The sequence below is a fragment of the Narcine bancroftii genome, chromosome 10, assembly GCF_036971445.1.
Source record: "Narcine bancroftii isolate sNarBan1 chromosome 10, sNarBan1.hap1, whole genome shotgun sequence".
Lineage (NCBI taxonomy): Eukaryota > Metazoa > Chordata > Chondrichthyes > Torpediniformes > Narcinidae > Narcine > Narcine bancroftii.
In genome coordinates, this window is record NC_091478.1 from 44293624 (window position 1) to 44314143 (window position 20520).

At 43.8% G+C, this 20520-nt stretch overlaps 2 protein-coding genes across 21 annotated transcripts in view; one reads left to right on the top strand and one right to left on the bottom strand.

Annotated features, from left to right (window-relative positions):
• LOC138744504 (catenin alpha-3-like) overlaps window positions 1–20520 on the bottom strand; it is a 1801283-nt gene that overhangs the window by 1164253 nt on the left and 616510 nt on the right. The window lies entirely within an intron of this gene.
• Window positions 1–20520, top strand: part of LOC138744505 (leucine-rich repeat transmembrane neuronal protein 3-like) — a 318566-nt gene that overhangs the window by 101612 nt on the left and 196434 nt on the right. Inside the window, exon 3 of one of the 5 annotated variants that reach the window (XM_069900812.1) lies at window positions 14176–15480. The exons of 3 other annotated variants lie outside the window; for them this stretch is intronic. In XM_069900812.1, coding sequence (XP_069756913.1) covers window positions 14176–14268 — 93 coding nt within the window. In that variant the 3' untranslated portion in view covers window positions 14269–15480. Of the gene's footprint in view, window positions 1–3377; window positions 3465–14175; window positions 15481–20520 lie in introns of those variants that run through there. One more of the 5 variants, XM_069900816.1, reaches the window with a different exon arrangement.

Consider the following 20520-nt stretch of genomic DNA (forward strand, 5'->3'; position numbering starts at 1 on the left):
CCCACATCAGGCAAGACATCGCGGATGCCATGATGCAGGCTGTGGATGAGGACTCCCCCTTCCAGGTGGAGAGCGATGCCTCCGAGGTGGCCCTCGCTGCTACCATCAACCAAGGGTGGGGGGGGGGGGCGCACTGTCGCCTTCTTCTCCAAGACCTTCCACGGCTCTGAGCTAGGGGACTCCACCATTGAAAATGAGGCCCAGGCGATTGTGGAAGTGATCCGCCACTGGCGCCACTACCTGGCCGGCAGGAGATTCATATTCCTCACAGACTAGCGGGCTATGGCGTCCATGTTTAACACTACCCATAAGAGCAAGATCAAGAACAACAAGATCCTGCGCTGGAGAGTCAAGCTGGCAACCTACAGCTACGACATCCAGTACTGCCCCGGGAAGTTTAACGACTCCCCTGATGCTCTCTCTCACAATTGCATGTCTATGCATGATGACAGGTTGCAGGCATTGCATGAGTCCCTCTGCCATCCGGGTGTCTCCCGGTTGCACCATTTTGTTAAGTCCCGAAATCTGCTGTAAACCATCAGGGATGTCAGGGACATTACAGAGGGCTGTCGGGTCTGAGTGGAGTGTAAACCCCATTTCTTTGCTCCCCCCCCCCCCCCCCACCCGGCCCACATTCTAAAGGCTACTCAGCCTTTTGAGCATTTCAGCATGGACTTCAAAAGGCCCCTGCCTTCCACGAACCAAAACGTCTACTTCCTCATGGCAGTGGACGAGTACTCAGGCTTCCCTTTTTCCATCCCTTGTTCGAACGCCTCCACGGCCACCATCATCAGGGCCTTGGGGCAGATTTTCACCATGTTTAGCTACCCCGCCTTCATCCACAGCGACCGGGGGTCTAGTTTCATGAGCGACGAGCTGTGCCAGTACCTGAAGGCAAGGGGCATTGTCATCAGTCACACGACAGACAACAGCCAAGTGGAACGCGAGAATGGGATGCTCTGGAAGGCAGTCCTCCTGGCTCTCAGGTCAAAAAGATGGGGTGTTGAGTACTGGCAGGATGTCCTTCCCGAGGCACTCCATGCCATTCGGTCACTGTTGTGCATGTCTACCAACGAGACCATTCACGAACGTCTGTTCTCATTCCCCAGAAGGTCGGCGACTGGAATGTCACTCCCAGCATGGCTCATGTCCCTGGGACCGGTGCTTCTGCATAAGCATGTACGGACACACAAGGCCGAAGCCCTGGTAGAGCAGGTCTTCCTCCTTCATGCAAACCATAACTATGCTTACGTTAGGCTCAGCAGTGGCAGGGAGGACACCGTCTCAACTAGGAACCTGGTACCAGCAGGAGCACCCACCACACCACGCCACCCTCCAACCCAGGACGACGCTGACCAGGCATATACCTCCGACCCCAGGCAGCTACGGGACATGCAGGGCCTCCTGGACCACCAGGTGCCCACTTCAGCCTTAGGAGATGAACCTGTCCCCCCCACTCAATCAATATGTCCCACATAAGTCAACCCTGTCCCTCCCAGCCACCCCTCTGCGTGGTACCTTACCAGCCACACACACCCCTGCCACCAGCCCCCCCACTTCCCCTCTGAACAACTCCTGTCAGTCCTACATCAGTCACAGAGACCCCGGTGGCCATCAGATAGTCTCAACCTGTAAATATTGTATGTACAAAGAGGGTGCGATTCTTTGTTATGCCCCCCCCCCCACACCGGGATAATTTTAAAAAAGGGGGTGAATGTGGTGGTACACCACTGGCCTACTGCAGGGGGCAACCTCTGTACCTGCAGGAGTGTAAGGGGACAGGACAATCACCCTACGGGATACAAGCCTGCGCCAGCCTCCTGAGGCCTCACTCAGAGTTGCTGCAGCCACAACCAGCCTGGCTCTGTGGAAATCTATGTGGATTAAAGCCTGTTGTACGGTCTTTATCTTTGTGTGTGTGATTCTGGCTAACAGTGCACCACAGGGGACAATTTACGGTGGTCAATTAACCTACAAGTATTCACGCCTTTCGAATGTGGGAGGTCAGCCTCAAAAAGGGAGCCAATATTGTTAAGGACCCTATAACCCTGGTCACAACCTCATCTCACTGTTTCCTTTGAGAACATGCAGTAGCTTGAAGCCCTGGATTTCTTTACCTCAAGACAACAATCCATCAGTATTAGACCACATAGGACTGCATTCTTAACCCCTTGCTCTATTCGCCGTACACCAATGACTGTAGCTTGGTACAACAACACCATCTCCAAATTCACTGATGATATGATGATAGTGAGTTGTATAAAAAGGGGCAATGAGTCAGCATACAGGAGGGAAATCGAAAACTTGGCTGAATGGTGCACCAACAACCTCTTACTCAATGTCGCCAAAATCAAGGAGCTCATCAGAAGGGTACGACCCAGTGATCATTGGGGTTCAGAGGTAGAGAGGGTGAGCAAATATAAGTGTTTGGAAGTCACCATCTCAGAGAATCTTTCCTGGACTGGAGACACCAATGACGTCATGAAGAAAGCACATCGGCACGTCTATTTCCTCAGGAGTTTGCGGAGGTTTAGTATGACATCAGAAACCCTGGCAAATTTCTACAGAGGTGTGGTGGAAAGTGTGCTGACTGACTATCACAGTCCAATACAGGAAAACCAATACCCGAGCGTAAAGACCCCCAAATCGTAGTGGGCACAGCTCAGGAGATCACAAAACTCTACATACTATCAAAAATATCTACAGGCAACACTACTGTTAGAGCGCAGCAACAATCATCGAAGACACACACTACCCAGCACATGCTTTGTTTTCGCAGCTACCATGGACAAAGAGGCACAGATGCCACAAGCCTTACACCACCAGGTTCAGAAACAGACACTATGCCTCCACCATCAAACTCCTCACCGACAAACTCATTGAGGGGCACATTTAAGCACGTGCACTTTATTGATTTTTTTTGTTCTCTGTTTAGATTTCTTTATTTGTTTAATGTGAACATTGAGTACCTTTCCTTTGCACTACCAAAAAGTGGTAATTCTGCCTCGCCCAAGGAAAAGGATTCTCAGGGTCGTGCATGATGTCTTTTATGTACGCTGACAATAAATCTGAAATCTCAAGGTTTAAGAACAGTTATTACTCAATGGCTATCAGGCTCAAACCTCCCCTTCTTACTTGAACTATAAACTACCCCAGGACCTGTCTGCATAAGTCTGCACTAATGAAAACACCACTTATTTTTTGCACCAACTGTATCTGTAAATATTTATTTTCTTATCTATTCTATTTTATCTCTTCCCACATTATCAATTAGAACTGATACATCTTACGAAGTCGTTTGTCTGCAGTAAAAATTTCAGTGCATATGTACGTTGTATTGATGTATATGACAATTAAACCCATCATTATAAAAACAGAACAGCTGGAGAAAATTCAAGTGGTGTCAGGGAGGACATGCAATCTACACAACAGGCAAAGACCAGCAATAGAACCAGACTCTATGGAGATGTTGTGGCAGCAGCACTTCTCATCGACTCACTGTGCCACCTGAAGCACAATCCAGAGACTCCACCACAACATCTGCCTATGACAGTGAATGCAGGAGTTAGGACATCATGTTCAAAGAGTTGGTCTGAACAAGCTGCCAGAAGAAGTGGTTGAGGCAGGTACAATTGTAAAGATTAAAAGGTATTCCGACTAGTGTACAGTTAGAAAATATTTAGATGGTTATCGATGAAGGGAAATGAGACTCGTTTTGGCAGGCAATTTGGTCAGCATGGAGTTGTTCCCATGCTGAATTTTTTAAATATTTAGACACACAGCTCGGGCTGCCCAATTACACCCAATTGGCCTACATCCCGGGTACGTTTTGAATGGTGAAAGGAAACCCATGCAGACATGGGGAGAAGAAACACACCTCTTACAGACAGCACGGGATTCAAACTCCAGTCCTGGTCGTTGGCGCCATAACAGCACTGTGCCAACTACTACGCAAACCGTGGAGCCCCCTCTATGAATGTACAACTGCTCTAACCCTGGTGACAGCAGAGCACTCATCCAGTCCCTTAAATAGTGCTGTCAATCTTCACTTTACAACCAGGTTAGAAGGTGGTTTGCTATTAGTTGTAGTTTCTAGATGGAAAGAATGCACCTAAGATGGAGACTGAAAACTTGGCTGAATGCTGCACCAACAACAACCTTGCACTCAATGTCATCAAAGCTGAGGAGCTAATTGTTGACTTCAGGTAAGGAAAGCCAGAGGTTTACAATCCAGTGATCATTGGGGGGGATGAGAGGTAGAAAATGTGAGCAAATTAAGCATCTTGTGAGTCATTATCTAAGAGGATCTTTCCTGGACACAACACACCAATGGTATCATGAAGGAAGCACGGCAGTGCTTCTACTTTCTCAGGAGTTTGCAGAGGTTTGGTATGACATCAGAAATCCTGGCAAATTTCTACAGAGATGTGGTGGGAAGTGTGCTGACTGGCTGCATTGTGGTCTCATAATGGTTTCACCATTATCCTTGAGTGTAAATCCCTCCAAAAGGTAGTGGACACAGCTCAGGACATCACAGACAAAACCCTCCCCACTATTAAGGACATCTACATGGAGCACTGCTGTCAGAGGGCAGCAGCAATCATCAAAGACCCACACCACCCAGTACACTGTTCTCACTGCCACCATCAGGAGAGAGGTATAGGCACCACAAGACTTCCACCACCAGGTTCAGGAACAGCTGCTACCCCTCTCCCATCAGACTCCCCAACAAACTCAATCAGGGACTCATTTAAGGGGTCTGTGCTCTTTATTGATTTTCTTTGTTCTCTCTGTGTTGTAGTTTGTTTACATTAGTTATTGGTTTTCAGTTTTTTTATTTGCTTTCATGTTTATGCCGTGTACAGTTTATTTTTTACCAATTAGTGGTAACTCTGCTGCACCCATGGGAAAAAGAAATCTCGGGGTTGTATGTGATATAATGTATGTACTTAAATCTGAAAAATCTGAAATGCACTTCCAACCCCTCAGAAATAACAAGAAGTTTATATGTTAATCTTAAATGTTAGATGGTCAAATTTTTGTTAACCCAAAAGTAGAAAAAGGTGGGTGGATTCCCTTTGGAATCTCATTAAACAAACTTTTTGTGATCCCCATAAATCGAGTTAATTATTCAGCTCAATTTTTCTCTCTCCACAGGTACTTTTTGATCTGCTAGGCTTTCTTATCTCCCCCCCCCCGCCCATTTTCAGATTTCCCAAAACTGCAGAAATCTGATCAATCTCGGGCGAGTGTTGAACGTTGGGTGGAGACCTGACTGCAGTCTTAGGATGTAAAGGGAAATTTTTCATGATGGAAGTACAGATGTGTCATTTCTTTTATCTGGTTGGCTAGAGTACTGGTCAAACAAATTATGATTTCAAGAGTAATTTGCTGTTTATGGAGTCACAGAGCAATACAGCACAGAAACAGGTTCTTCAGCCATTTGGTCCAAGGTGAGCTAGTTCCATTTGCCTGCATTTGACCCATATCTCTCAAACCCTATCCCTCTCTGCATGTAGCTGCCCCAATGTCCTTTTAATATCATAATTGAACCTGCCTCCACCATTTCCTCTGATTGCTCACTCTATTTAGTGTACTCTGTGCCCCTCGTGTAGCTCTTACATCCATCCCTCCTCACCTTAAACTTAGGCCTTGCAGTTTTAGACTCTTCTGCTCTGGTGGAAAGATGCGACCATTAACCTTACCTCTGCTCCGCGTAGTTTTATAAGGTCACCCCTCAGCCTCCTACTCTCCCAAGAAGGAAAAGCCCTCATCTATCCAGCTTCTCTCCGTCATTTAAGCACTCCAGTCCCAGTAACCACATTTGAATCTTTTTGCACACTTTTCAGCTGAATGACCTCTTTCCTCTTACAAAAGACCTAGAACAGTTGTTCTCAACCGTCCCTTCCCACTCACATACCACATTAAATATTCTCTATGTCATAGGTGCTCTGTGATTAGTAAGGGATTGCTTAGGTGGTATGTGGGTGGGAAAATAAAGTTTGAAAACCACAGGTTTAATCGTCCCTATTTGACTTGTTATGTGCACGGTTTCAGAACTCCAAAGGAAATGGGCCAGTGACAATTTTTCTCAAGCAAAATATTTCAATTACAATTGGGCCTAGAGCAATGATTTTCCATCTTCCCTTCCCACTCACCTACCACCTTAAGCCATCCCTTACAGGATTACAGGAAGTGGTATGTGAGTGGAAAGAAAGATTGAGTACCACTGACCTAGAACTACACACAGCATTCAAATGTGACCATACAAACATCTGATACAGCTGTAACATGACATCTCAACTCCTATACTCATGAAACAATGTGTACTAAATGCCTTCTCCCCTATCTAGTCTATCGGTGTGGCCTCTTTCAGGGAAAGATGTACCTGTACCAAAAAACCTCTGTTCTGTAACAAACCGTAGAATTCTACCATTCACTATGTAGGTCCTGTAGGTTTGTCTTACCAAAATGCAACACCTCACACTTAATGAAATTAGACTCCATCTGCCAATTCTTGGACCACTGAATGAGTTGATCAAGATCCCACTGTAATCTTAGAAAACCTTTCAATTGCAAATTTACTAACCATGTCACTTACATTTTTATCCACACCTTTCATATAAATAATGAACCACAGTGAACCCAACACTGATCCCTGTGGCACACCACTGATCACAAGCCTCCAGTCTGAAAAACCACATTCCACTATTATCCTGTCTTCTATTGTCAAGCCAATTGGCATGCTTCTGCTCAATCCCATATGATTCAACCTTCCAGACAAGCATACATTGTCAAATCACGGAGGATAGGAAATGTATTTTGCAAATGTATTTTGAATTATCTACTGCACTTGTTTTCTTCATGAATATCCTAGACAATTCTTTAATGGTCTGCCGTCATCTAGTCTCTGAAGGTTGCTGACAGACATCCACTCAATTCTTGCATTGTATTTTTGCTCTACATTTTTAAAATCTCCCTTTATTGTACAAAATCTAAGGCATGCAGACAAAAAAAAAAACTTTGTTATGCTGTTGTCTTCAGCGACTCATAGTCCAACTGAAATGGGCTATCAATTAAATGAAAGTCCAAATGAGAGGAGATTGCTATAAAATACCTGGCTGAATTTGTGTTCCTGCATTAATCTATTTTAAATGAGTTTGTTAATTTTTTTTGTCAGAGAATCATTGATCATTTTTGTGCCTGTTCCAGTTTAGTCTTATTGGTTGGGGTTCAGTCGCTAATATTGTTGCAAAGATGGCTTGAGCTTTTCCCTTGCCTTTTTGTAAATGCTAACCCAGTGGTACTCAACTCACATAACTCTTTCGGTAATGCCTATGCCATTGATGCTGTGATTAATAAAGGATTGCTTAAGGTGGTTTATGAGTGGGTAGGTTGAGAACCACTGCTCTAGACCCAACTGTTACTGAAATATTTTGCTTGAGAAAAATTGTCATTGGCCTGTTTCCTTTGGAGTTCTGAAACCGTTCACATAACGAGTCAATGAGGGACAATTAAAAGAGTGGTTTTCAAACTTTTTTCTTTCCACCCAAATAGCACCTTATGCATACCCCTATGGCATAGGGAAATACTTAGTGGTGTGTGAGTGAAAGGAAAAGGGTTCAGAAACACTGTGCTAACCATTTCGCAGAGACTTATTTGCATACCACTTGTGGCAGTGACCATTTCACACAAGCCAATTGCAGTTGATGCAAAACTCTAAGGATGTACAGTAATTATGTTGAAATAATATGGAATAGTTGGGGAGTTTGGTTTTTGATAAAACCCCAGAATTAATGGAGAAAACAACAATTGTGTGCACAAATATTACTTTACATGCAATCTTACAGCTACTATGACAGCAATCATGGTGTATTGTTATTTCTCAGTCTCTCATCAATATTTGGCATTCAGGTCACAAAATCCTCCAATGTCAGATTCATTGGAATTCACCAGTTTGTTTCTACCTTATAACCAGAATCTCACTAGCAATGGCCTCTACTTTGTTCTTTAACAACAAAAAACCTGACTCCTCACCATCAAGTATATCCCCTTTCTTTCCTCAGTCCCAAGTCTTGGTTGTTGCAGTTGATTCACTACAGTTCCTCCATATTCTCGAGCAGTGAATGGGGATTTTATTTTAAACTCAATTTCAACACTATTTCCCATTACACAACTCTGCTTTTCTGAAACAATACCTCAGAGAATGTATTGCTGAATTTCTCGTCATTCGCTTTATCGCAGCCTGATTTAACGAACCAGTTGTTTCACACCAGTCACCCATTTCGATATATTCAAACCTTCTCATTCCCTGATCAAATCTATCCTCACCTGCTGATATTAGCAGCTGGAATCCAAAGCTTTTCTGTGTTGTGTTTTACATTTACAGATCTCCCCAACTTTATCTGAGTCCCCCGTTTCATCAACCATCAATACCCTTACCCAACCCCTTACAAAAGGGCACTCCTATCAATTTTTGATCATCTAAACTCCACTCTATTTTCATGATATTTAAACCTCACTTGGAGTCAGAGTCAGACAGCCTGGGAATAAGCTCTTCAGCCCAATTCATCCACAGCTCTATAGGCTCATTTGCCTACGTTTGGTCCATATTCTACTAAACCAGCCATTCTCAACAGGGGTATGCTCCTGGGGGAGGAGGGAGGTGGGGGGGGGGGGGGGAAGGGAGGGCACATTGCATTTAAGGTGGGCCACAGAATGAATTCATTTTTAAAAATTTTTTAAGTAGTCAGTAAGATAGAAGTATGAAAGAAACTAACCGAACTTGACTGCATCACAGAGAAGGGTGGGGGGGGGAGGCATTTGCTTTTAGCAGAGTCCTAAGGGTGGCATAGAGAGAATAACATTGAGAATGGCTGATCTTAACACTTCCTATGTATCTATCCAGATATCTTTTAAATGGATGATTGTACCCACTTCTAGACCTTCCTCAGGTAGTTAATTCCAGAAATTGACTACCTTCTGCGTCAAAAAGTTTTCCCTGATGTAGAAGTAGTTTTAGCCTCCACCACCATCCCAGGCAAGGCATTCCAGACACTCAACAGTGTGCAAAAAAAAAAAGTACCCCTGACATCTCCTCTAAACTTCCCTCCTTTAACTTTGTGCACATGTCCTCTGGAGTTTGCTGTTCCTGCCCTGGGAACAGGTGCTGGCTCTCCCCCTGATCTATGCCTCTCTTAATCTTGGTAGACCTCCATTAAGTCTCCCCTCATCAACCTTTGACAACTTTACTAGCCAAGTTAACAAATGTTGCTTTAAATATACCCAAAGACTTGACTTCCAAAGCTACCTGTAACAATGATTTCCACAGATTCACCACCCTCTGGCAGAAAAGATTTCTAATCTGTTCTAAAGTAACATCCTTTATTCTGAGGCTGTGCCCCTGATCCCACCAAAGGAAACATCTTCTCCACATCCATCCCTTTGGTATGGGCAAGATATAGTCCTGGATTATCATAGGAGGGATCTTCTCAACTCTTTTAGGGATGGAGAGATGGAAGGCAGATTAAGAAAGACTGCAGATAGATTCAATGCAATGTTTTTGCAAAGAGAGTATAAATCTGATGGACACAAGAAAGATTGATCTTTTTTGGACCTGATATTGAATGAAAAAAGTTGGCCCATTGGTGAGTAATAATTTCACTTTACATCATTTAAAAACTTGACTCCACAAGTTATTTAAATCAGTTACAGAGAGACTAAAGCAAATCCTGAATACAATAGTTAAAATCATTTACTATTAAAAATGCGAGGAAGGCAAACTTTTGCATATTCCACCATGACAGTTAGATTAGTGTACTATTTAGCTCCCTCCCTACATCTATACATTTTAAAAATGCCCTTCTGGCTCAAAAGTCCTTATTCTCGCCTCAAGGCCGTGAAAAACTAACTAAATATCTTTGACCCCTTTCCACCTCCTTCCTTCAAGACAGCAAAGATTCTGCTAACTTGCCTCATGGCCATTGGCATGCAGGTTCATCTGAGGAGCAGGAGTTATCAACAGACACCTTTTTTGCTGCTTGAACAATGGAATAATGTACTACAATGAGCCTTCAGTGTCTGTTGATAACACCTGCTCCTCAGATGAACCTGCATGCCAATGACCATGAGGCAAGTTAGCAGAATCTTTGCTGTCTCCATAGGAGAAGGAGGCTCAAAATTCCTACACTCTGATCTCAGCCGGGGTATAATTTAATCATCACTGAAACCAATTGCATGGAACTATATGCAATCTATAAAAAAGCACATACATCTGTTCTATCTTACAGGCTTATATTGGTCACCAGCATCCACAGGAAGTTTCTGCCTGGGCTCTTCGTCAGGTCAGAAACTTTGGTTACCCCATACTTCCTATGGATGCTGAGTTTCTCCAGCACCTTTGTGTATTTTCACTCAACCTCAGCATCTGCAGACTTTGTTTTGTTTAACAGGCTTGTGTTAGACTGGTGGAGGTAGAAAATGCTTCAAAAGATAGGAGATTTAAAAGCTATGGGGAACCAGTTCAGAAGAGGAACTGTGGCCATATCATAATGAATGGCAAGTTAGTAGGCTGCTCTTACCAACTTGGTGAAGCATGCGAAAGAAGAGCTCAGATTAACTTCCTTGGGATTTTAAAGCAGCTACAAGAATGGAAGAAATTCAAGAACAAACTGTCCTGGAGAACCTTCTGCTGGGCTCCTACAGAATGTGAATTGTAATATTCAAGAGTTTTTACACAGCGATTTAAAGTAGGTGGCCTTTCATCTCTCCCAGTCGCCTGGGAGATGTCCCTTTTTATGGACCATGTACAGCTTAAAACAAAAAAAAAAATCATGTTTGGAAAAGTAAGAATGAGGATATGGAAATGGCTGCCTTGAACGCATTAGCTGATGAAGGATTCTTTAGTTTAAAAACCCATCGAAATGCTGGGGAAACTCAACCAGTCATTCAGTGTCCATAAAAAGCAAAGATATATTGCCAACGTTTCAGGCCTGAGCCCTGCTTCAAGGAAGAAACAGAATGAGCCCAAAGAAGGAAATCTCAAAATTCAGACGATCCTGGACAATCCAGATCAACAAAAGATTATGATAAGGGGAGATGTGAGAATTTGTCAAGGATTCTTACAACTAAATTAAACAGCTTTGAGTTCTACTTGTAAATAGTTCCTCTCAAAGAGATGTATGGGGACATGTGGGGGGTGCTGGTAGTCATGGTGGGAAGCTGGCTGATGGAGGACCTCAGTTTTCTTCAGGCTGACTTCCAGGCCAAACATTTGGGCAGTATCCGCAAAACAGGACGTCAAGCGCTGAAGAGCTGGCTCTGAATGGGCAACTAAAGCGGCATCGTCTGCAAAGAGTAGTTCACGGACAAGTTCCTCCAATGTCTTGGTGTGAGCTTGCAGGCGCCTCAGATTGAAGAGGCTGCCATCCGGGCGGTACCAGATGTAAACAGCGTCTTCATTGTTGAGGTCTTTCATGGCTTGTTTCAGCATCATGCTGAAGAAGATTGAAAAGAGGGTTGGTGCGAGAATGCAGTCTTGCTTCATGCCATTGTTAATGGAGAAGGGTTCAGAGAGCTCATTGCTGTATCTGACCCAACCTTGTTGGTTTTCGTGCAGTTGGATAACCATGTTGAGGAACTTTGGGGGGCATCCGAGGCGCTCTAGTATTTGCCAAAGCCCTTTCCTGCTCACGGTGTCAAAGGCTTTGGTGAGGTCAACAAAGGTGATGTAGAGTCCTTTATTTTGTTCTCTGCACTTTTCTTGGAGCTGTCTGAGGGCACCATGTCAGTAGTTCCTCTGTTTGCGCGAAAGCCGCAATGTGATTCTGGGAGAACTTTCTTGGTGACACTAGGTATTATTCTATTTAGGAGAATTCTAGCGAAGATTTTGCCTGCAATGGAGAGCAGCGTGATTCCCCTGTAGTTTGAGCAGTCTGATTTCTCGCCTTTGTTTTTGTACAGGGTGATGATGATGGCATCACGAAGGTCCTGAGGCAGCTTTCCTTGGTCCCAGCAGAGCTTGACAAACTCATGCAGTTTGGCATGCAGAGTTTTGCCACCAGCCTTCCAGACCTCTGGGGGAATTCTATCCATACCTGCTGCTTTGCCACTTTTCAGTTGTTCAATTGCCTTATATGTCTCTTCCCGGGTGAGGACCTCATCCAGCTCTAGCCTTAGTGGCTGTTGAGGGAGCTGGAGCAGGGCGGATTCTTGGACTGAGTGGTTGGCACTGAAAAGAGATTGGAAGTGTTCTGACCATCGGTTGAGGATGGAGATCTTGTTGCTGAGGAGGACTTTGCCGTCTGAGCTGCGCAGTGGGCTTTGGACTTGGGGTGAGGGGCCGTACCCCCATATCTCCATCGGGCACACAAAACTCAAAACGGTCGACCAGTTTACCTATCCCGGCTGCACCATTTCATCGGATGCAAGGATCGACAACGAGATAGACAACAGACTCGCCAAGGCAAATAGCGCCTTTGGAAGACTACACAAAAGAGTCTGGAAAAACAACCAACTGAAAAACCTCACAAAGATTAGCGTATACAGATCCGTTGTCATACCCACACTCCTGTTCAGCTCCGAATCATGGGTCCTCTACCAGCATCACCTACGGCTCCTAGAACACTTCCACCAGCGTTGTCTCCGCTCCATCCTCAACATTCATTGAAGCGACTTCATCCCTAACATTGAAGTACTCGAGATGGCAGCGGCCGACAGCATCCAATCCACGCTGCTGAAGATCCAACTGCGCTGGGCAAGTCATGTCTCCAGTATGGAGGTCCATCGCCTTCCCAAGATTGTGTTATATGGCGAGCTCTCCACTGGCCACCGAGACAGAGGTGTACCAAAGAAGAGGTCCAAGGACTGCCTAAAGAAATCTCTTGGTGCCTGCCACATTGACCACCGCCAGTGGGCTGATATCGCCTCAAACCGTGCATCTTGGCGCCTCACAGTTCGGCAGGCAGCAACCTCTTTTGAAGAAGACCGCAGAGCCCACCTCACTGACAAAAGACAAAGGAGGAAAAACCCAACGCCCAACCCCAACCAACCAATTTTCCCTTGCAACCGCTGCAACCGTGTCTGCCTGTCCCACATTGGACTTGTCAGCCAGAAACGAGCCTGCAGCTGATGTGGACATTACCCCTCCATAAATTTTCATCCGCGAAGCCAAGCCAAAGAGAGATGGGGACATTGAATGAAATTGTCTTGGTGTGACAAGTCTCCATATAATTTAACATGAACGCCTTTATGCAGTGATGCCATTCATTTCAATGTAAAAACATACATCTTTGCAATGCCTACTGAACCAAACGCATCTGTTAACAAGCTGCAATGTGCTTGTATCTACATTGCTTGTTCATGTGGAGATCTAATCCCACAGACAGGGTATTGAAATAATTAAATAAAAACCTTTATTACTTTGTTCATTCTACACAAAAGACCACAGAAGGGTTATGCTACTTTGTAAACCATGATTATAGGTTGAGAAGTGAGATATTTTCTATTGAATTATTTCTTGAGATGCAGCACTGCTGAACCTTCAGACTCAGTAACATATTGAATGGCCAGAAGTAACAAGTTGATTTACTGGACTTGTATCCAAAGTTTATGGACCACTGATCCTGAGACACTAGTTCAGATCCCACCATGATAGCTGTGCAATTCACATCAAGTTTAAATTTTAAATTTACATTTATTTGTCAATGTATACTTGGTACAGTAAGAAGGGTTCTTTTGTGAGCAGACTAACAGGTGCAAAAAAACAAGAGATCTATTTCAGAATTATAGAGTTACATTGAAAGAAGTATCAATGAGTATCAGCCAAGGGCAGAATGGGAGCACTGTTGTGGGCTACATTCTACATGAGGTGGGGTCTTTAAAAAAATAGTGCAGCCTCTATCCTCAAAGACCCCCACGACCTGGTCCACGCCCTCTTCGTTCTGCTACCATGATGGGTCCTTAAGCAAGTTGGCCGCCTCTCCTACAGAGTGTGTGATGTACATTGAGTCAATAATAAAACTACTAAAGATATATTTTCTCAACTATGGTAACTGGATTGTTAAAAGATGGCCCACCTTGTATGCCAATGTTCTTCATGGAAGTAAATTGTGGAAGTGAATGTCTATCCAGTTTAGATTGATGCTAATTAAAACAATTGATCCTTGCATGTGGCAGGTGCCTTGTGGAGAAATGCTGAGATCGTTGCAGATGCCCAAGTTCAATGGAGGCCCCATGCCACGTACTGCCTGGCAACAACAGCCCAGCTGATAAACTTCCACTAGTCTCGATTTCCCTGAAATCATGTGACTTACAACAACAAAAGGAGCCAAAACTCAACAATACCTGAGGGGAGGTGGAGTACATCTCTGTGAATGATCCACAATATGGTGCAACATGTCGATGGCCATGGCATATTTAATGCTGATGGGATAATGTTTGCTGCCTTGGAGGAGACGGTCTTGTGCCATGTAGCTTTGGAGTATACAAATGCAGGTTCTGCGATCACCTAGTCCTCTCCGGAGGTGACAGACCTCCCACTGGACTGTGTATTGAATAAAGGGAATTGGCGAACATAGAGTCTGAGTCATTTACTTCCTCAAGGGAGTAAGCTGCTAATTGAGATCTCGCTCCAGAGCCTGAACAAGGTATCAATAACGATGCAGTGATGACAGACAGCTAAAGTAGCGGCAGGCATTGTCCACTGAGTCGGCCTACAACAGTGTGGCAGAAACAGGTCACTGTCATGGCCTTTAGCTTATGATTCACCCTGATGGGGTTTATCCAGTGACACCCTGCAGCACATTATTCATCTAATTTTCTTATAAAACTCTTCACTTATTCTATCCATTATCTCATCTTATCTCACATATTATTCCACTTTTCACACTAAAAACCCTTTAATTTTAAGGTATCTGTCTCAGATGTTCATTCCTCACCTTGACTTCTGATTTTTAAATTCTCAATTTGGAGTGCATCATTCACACAAAACTGAACCGTCAGACCACATGGAGCCACCTTCACTGACTTTTATGATAAAGGTCTCTGCTTTACCTTATCCTAATGTGGCCAGATAGCTCATGGTGGAACCCAAAAGCCCGTCAGCCTTATTCCATGGTTTTGCCACAATATTGGACTCATGGCTGGCTCAGCAAATTTGTGGATGATCAGTTTTGATAACTTGTCCAGGTTCTGGAGTGAGACATCAATCAGCATTCCTTGTGGAATGAAGGTCTCAGACTTGTCTTCTTTAGTCAATTCCCTAAATTTGATACACAGGCCTTTGGGAAGTCTGTCTACAGATCCTCCATAGAGGATCAGGAACTCTCCAAACAGACAATTCATGGGTCTGCAGATGACAATGCTATCTGATATGAACCAATCTCAAAACAGTCTCCTCCTTGGAGGCAAGCATTATCCCATCTAGTGTTCAGGATTTTCTGCAACCAGTAGCTCTGAATGAACAATTAAATTTGCTGAGAAAACATTTGCTGAGAAATTTGCTGAGATAACATTCTCCTGAGAATGGTATGATGTGAGATATCTCAGACCCTGCCCACCAGGGAGGGAACATACTATCCACAGACTCTTTTATTTGTCCCCCTAACCATGGAACCCCCATCACTACATCTCACCTCTCTCCTCCCTTTCCTTCCCTTCTAAGTCACAAGGTCAGACTCCATGCCAGAGACCACATCATTTTTGCTTATACCTGGTAGGTTGTCCCACCAACAGTCTCCAAACTGATATACTTGTTATTGAGGGGGATCAGCCACAGGGGTACCCTGCACTAACTGCCAGTTCCCTTTCCCTCCTCTGACTCTCACCCTCCTACCTTCCTCCTGCATCCTGGGTGTGACAGCATCTCTGTAACTCCTACCTATCACCCCCTCTGCCTTCCAAGTGATCTAGAGTTCATCCAACTCCAGCTTCCTAATTTGGTTTTTAAGGGGCTACAGTTGGATGCATTTCTCACAGACGAGATCACCATGGATGCTGTTGGCTTCCCTAATAATCCACATCCTTCAAGAGAAGGGTGTCTATGCACTGGCTGGCATTCTCACTATCTATGAAATAGGAAAATAACAGTTAGAAAAATCCACTTACCTAGCCTTATGAACCAAAATCCCAATCCTACACTGAGCCACTCTGCTAATAATTTTCCCCTCTTTTTATTGGCTAGTTAGAGCAAGCAGACAGGTGATTGGTGGAGGAGTGAGCAGGTGACCTGTTTCAAACAGCCATAAAGTGTTTAAAGCCAGTTGGAGCCACCTGTTCACTCTTCCATCAATCTGCTATTAAAGCAAATCTGGTGCAGTAGGAGATGGCAAAGCTTCACTCCCAGATTAACAATGCCTTCTTATGCCCGATTTGACCACAAGAATAAGGAAGAACCACCACTGCCTATACCTGTGTTTCTTGATAATCCTCTCCCATCTGTATCTGAAGATGATATGCAGGCTGTCTTCAGGAGAATGAATCCAAGGAAAGCATCCAGGCCATATGGATTACCTGGCTAAGTATTAAAAACTTGTGGTGACCAAATTGCCAATGTATTTATGAATATGTGAACATCTCACTTCAGCAAGGCATGGTACATACCTGTTTCAAACAGCCACGAGCCCAAAAAGAGTTGTGTAACCTGCCTAAATGACTATTGACCAGTGGCATTCACATCAACATTGATGGTATTTTGGAAGACAGCTGTCAAAGCATATCAGTTCCTGTCTGTGGAGTGACATGGATCCATTCCAATTCACTTACCATAGCAACATGTCTATGGTGAATGCCATCTCACTGCCTCTACACAAAGCCTTGGAGCACCTGGACAACAAAGGTGGATTCATCGAGATGCTTTTTTTTAAAATCAACTACAGTTCTGCATTTAACACCATCATCTTCTCAAAATTGATCAGCAAACTCCAAGACCTGGGACTCAACACTGCACTGTGTAATTGGATCAAGGATTGGAATCAGTGAGGATTGGTAAGAACATCTCCTCCACAATCTCCACCAGTACTGGAATACCACAAGGCTGCATTCTTTGCCCCCTGTTCTTCTCACTATCCACCTATGTCTGTGTGACTTGGTACAACAATAACATCTACAAATTTGTTGACCATACCATGGTAGTGGGTTGTATAAAAAGAAACAATGAGTCAGCTTACAGGAGGGAGGTTGAAAGCTTCATTGAATGGTGCACCGACAACCACATCACATTCAATAGCAACAAAACCAAGAAGCTGATTGTTGACTTCAAGAAGTGGAAACCAGAGATGTACATTCCAGTGATCATTGAGGGTTCAGAGGGTGAGCAAATTTAAGATTCACATTTCAGATTCAGATTTCATATTTATTGTCAGAGCACATACGTTACATCACATACAACCCTGAGATTCTTCTTTCTGTGGGTGAGGCAGAATTGCCACTTATTGGTAGTGCAAAAAAAACTGTACACAGTGTATACCTGTAAACAAATAAAGAACTGCAAACTGATAACGAATGTAAACAAACTACAATACAGAGAGAATAAAATAAATCAATAAATTTCACAAGTAAGAGTCCCTGATTGAGTTTGTCGGTGAGGAGTCTGATGATGGAGGGGGAGCAGCTGTTCCTGTACCTGATGGTGTGAGTCTTGTGGCACCTAGACCTCTTTCCTGATGGCAGCAGCAAGAATCGAGCGTGTGCTGGGTGGTGTGGGTCCATAATGATTGCTGCTGGTCTCCAACGGCAGCATTCCCTGTAGATGTTCTCGATGGTGGGGAAGGTATTGCCTGTGATGTCCTGGGCTGTGTCCACTACCTTTTGGAGGGCTTTATACTCAGTGGCATTGGTGTCTTCATAACTGCATTTTAGTGACACTGCATGTAGCCAGTCAGCACACATCTGTAGAAATTTACCAGGTTTCAAATTAATTTTTTTTAAATTTAGACATGCAGTACTGTAACAGGCCAATTCAGTCCTACGAGTCCATGCTGCCCAATTTACACCCCATTAATCTACATCCCGGTAGCTTTTTGTAGTGTGGGAAGAAACCAGAGCCCAGAGAAAACCCACACAGACATGGGGAGCAGGTAGAAATTCTTTACAGGCAACACAGGATTTGAACCCATGTCTAGACCTGATCGCTGGCACTGTAAAGGCATTGCGCTAACCACTACACCAACCGTGCCACCCCAATATCAGGTGACATACCAAACCTTCAGAAACTCTTGAGGAAGTAGAGGCACTGATGTGGTTTTTTGATGATGCCATTGGTGTGTTGGGTCCAGGAAAAATCTCAGATATAGAACAGCTGCTACTATTAGTCTCCTCAACGACAAACTCAATCAGGGATTCATTTCGGGACTCTTACTTTTGAATTTTATTGATTTTTTTTTTCTTTCTCTGTTTTGTGCAGTCAGTTTAATTACATTTCTTTATGTGTTTCCATTTGCGCAATGAGTAGAGTTTTTTGAACTACAATTAAGCAGTAATTCTGCCTTGCCCACAGGAAAAAGAATCTCAGGGTTGTATGTAATATCATGTGTGAACTCTGACGATAAATCTGAATGAAGCTATGCAATGTTGTACCATATTGTGAACCATTCACAGAGACATGATCACTTCCCCTTTGCTACTCTTTGCAATTTTGGCTCCCCTAGTTTGTGTAAGTCACATGATTTCAGGGAAGTCAGGACTAGTGAAAATACACCAGCTGGGCTATTTGTTGCCAGGCAGCACACACCATAAGGCCCCCACTGTCCTTGAGTGTCTGCACAGTCTCGACACTCCTTTACAAAGCCCCTGCCACATTGCAAGCATTAATTAAGTTGTATTAATCAGCATTAGTCTAAAGTAGACAGACCCTGACTTCCACAAAATCTGCTTTCTTTCTGGTCTCTTTGCAACTCCATTATTGAGGTGGACTCCCAAGTACCTCATCAGTTTAGGGACCATTACAAACAGACAATGAATGCTGACATCGCCAGCAAAGTCTACACCTGTGAACAAATTTTTAAAAATTGGAAAATGTTTGAAAATACCCATCAGGTCAGGGAGATATTGAATGATGCTGAGTATCCATGCTATTTTTTGAGGGCTTTTATTTCAGATTTTCTGCATCTGCAATTTTTTTTTGTTTTGGGGGCAAAAAAGTGCTGTAGCTTTAATCTGCTGTAACTTTACAGCTGGTTCAATAATTGCACCCAACTTCGCTGGTGTCAGGTTCAATCACTATTTGGCAACCAGCCTTCATTGCATACCTTCTCAGTAGTCCTCTCTGTCAGATGAATGTGAGGTTAAAAGCCAATATTTGTAACCTTTTTCACCTTGGTTCAAAATGCAGCTATGACATGAGCACTCTTTTGACATTCTGCATCAATAGTAAGTATTCTGTAAGAGAGGATAGGTGTGAACTTCATCCCTCCACAGCACCTATGTATCTTTATTTCAGCCAAAAGAAACTGCCCCATAATGCGACACTTTGAATCTATCCACCATGTACTCTTGACCTTTCATTGGCTGGATCGCAGATGATTTCATTTAAGAGGACACGACTTTGGGACTGAAGGGCACCCATTTAAAACCGAGATGCAGAGGAATTTATTTAGCCAGATAGTGGTGAACCTCTGGAATTTGCGGCCACACAGTGTGGTCGTTGGGGGCATGTAAGACAGAGAATGATAGGTTTCTGAATAGTCAGGGTATCAAAGGTTATAGGGAGAAGGCAGGGGAGTGGGGCTGAGTGGGAGAATCAGTTCATGATGGAATGGTGGAGCAGACTTGATGGGCTGAATGGCCTACTTCTGCTTAGTCTTATGATCTGACTGAAGTCCGAGTTGATGAAGTAGACAAAAACGATGTGGTCAAACAATAATCATGGCTTTTATTAGCAGAAACTCATGGTACAATAATGAAAGACAATAGGCGCATATACAGTTCTATCCAAGGGGAGTGTCTTTAACAGTAGAGATAATGCACAGCCAATGTTAGTACAACAAGGCTCACCAGAGGGGAGACAGGCAGCTTGGCAAACATTCACCACACTGACATATCCCATTCTGTGGTTTCACCTCCCTTTAATCGACGTCTCTGCCTTGCACAACCACTATTGGTTGCTCCATGCGTTCACTCCCATATGGTGCCCTGTCTCCAACGACACATGGAAAGGCCAATCAGAGAGTAAAAAGGGAATGATAAAGATGCCAGTGTCTTTACTCAGGAGGCAGCAAGGCAGTGGAAAAATCATAATCTTTTCTTGTTGATGGTGAGGTGTGGACATCACTGGCAATACCAACATTTATTGTCCATCCAAGTCTGACAAGAAAAGGTGTCAACTACATTGGTAGGTCTGGAGAACAGGTCAGGATATCAATCTCCTTCACTGAAGGACATTAATAAACTAGATGCATTTTAGTGACACCGCAGTAGTTCCCTGAGCTTTATTCCATTTTAATGTCATATTTTCACTTTGAATTACTTGAACTTAAATTCCTCAGATGGGATTAAAATATGTATCTGGATCAATGGTTCTGAAAT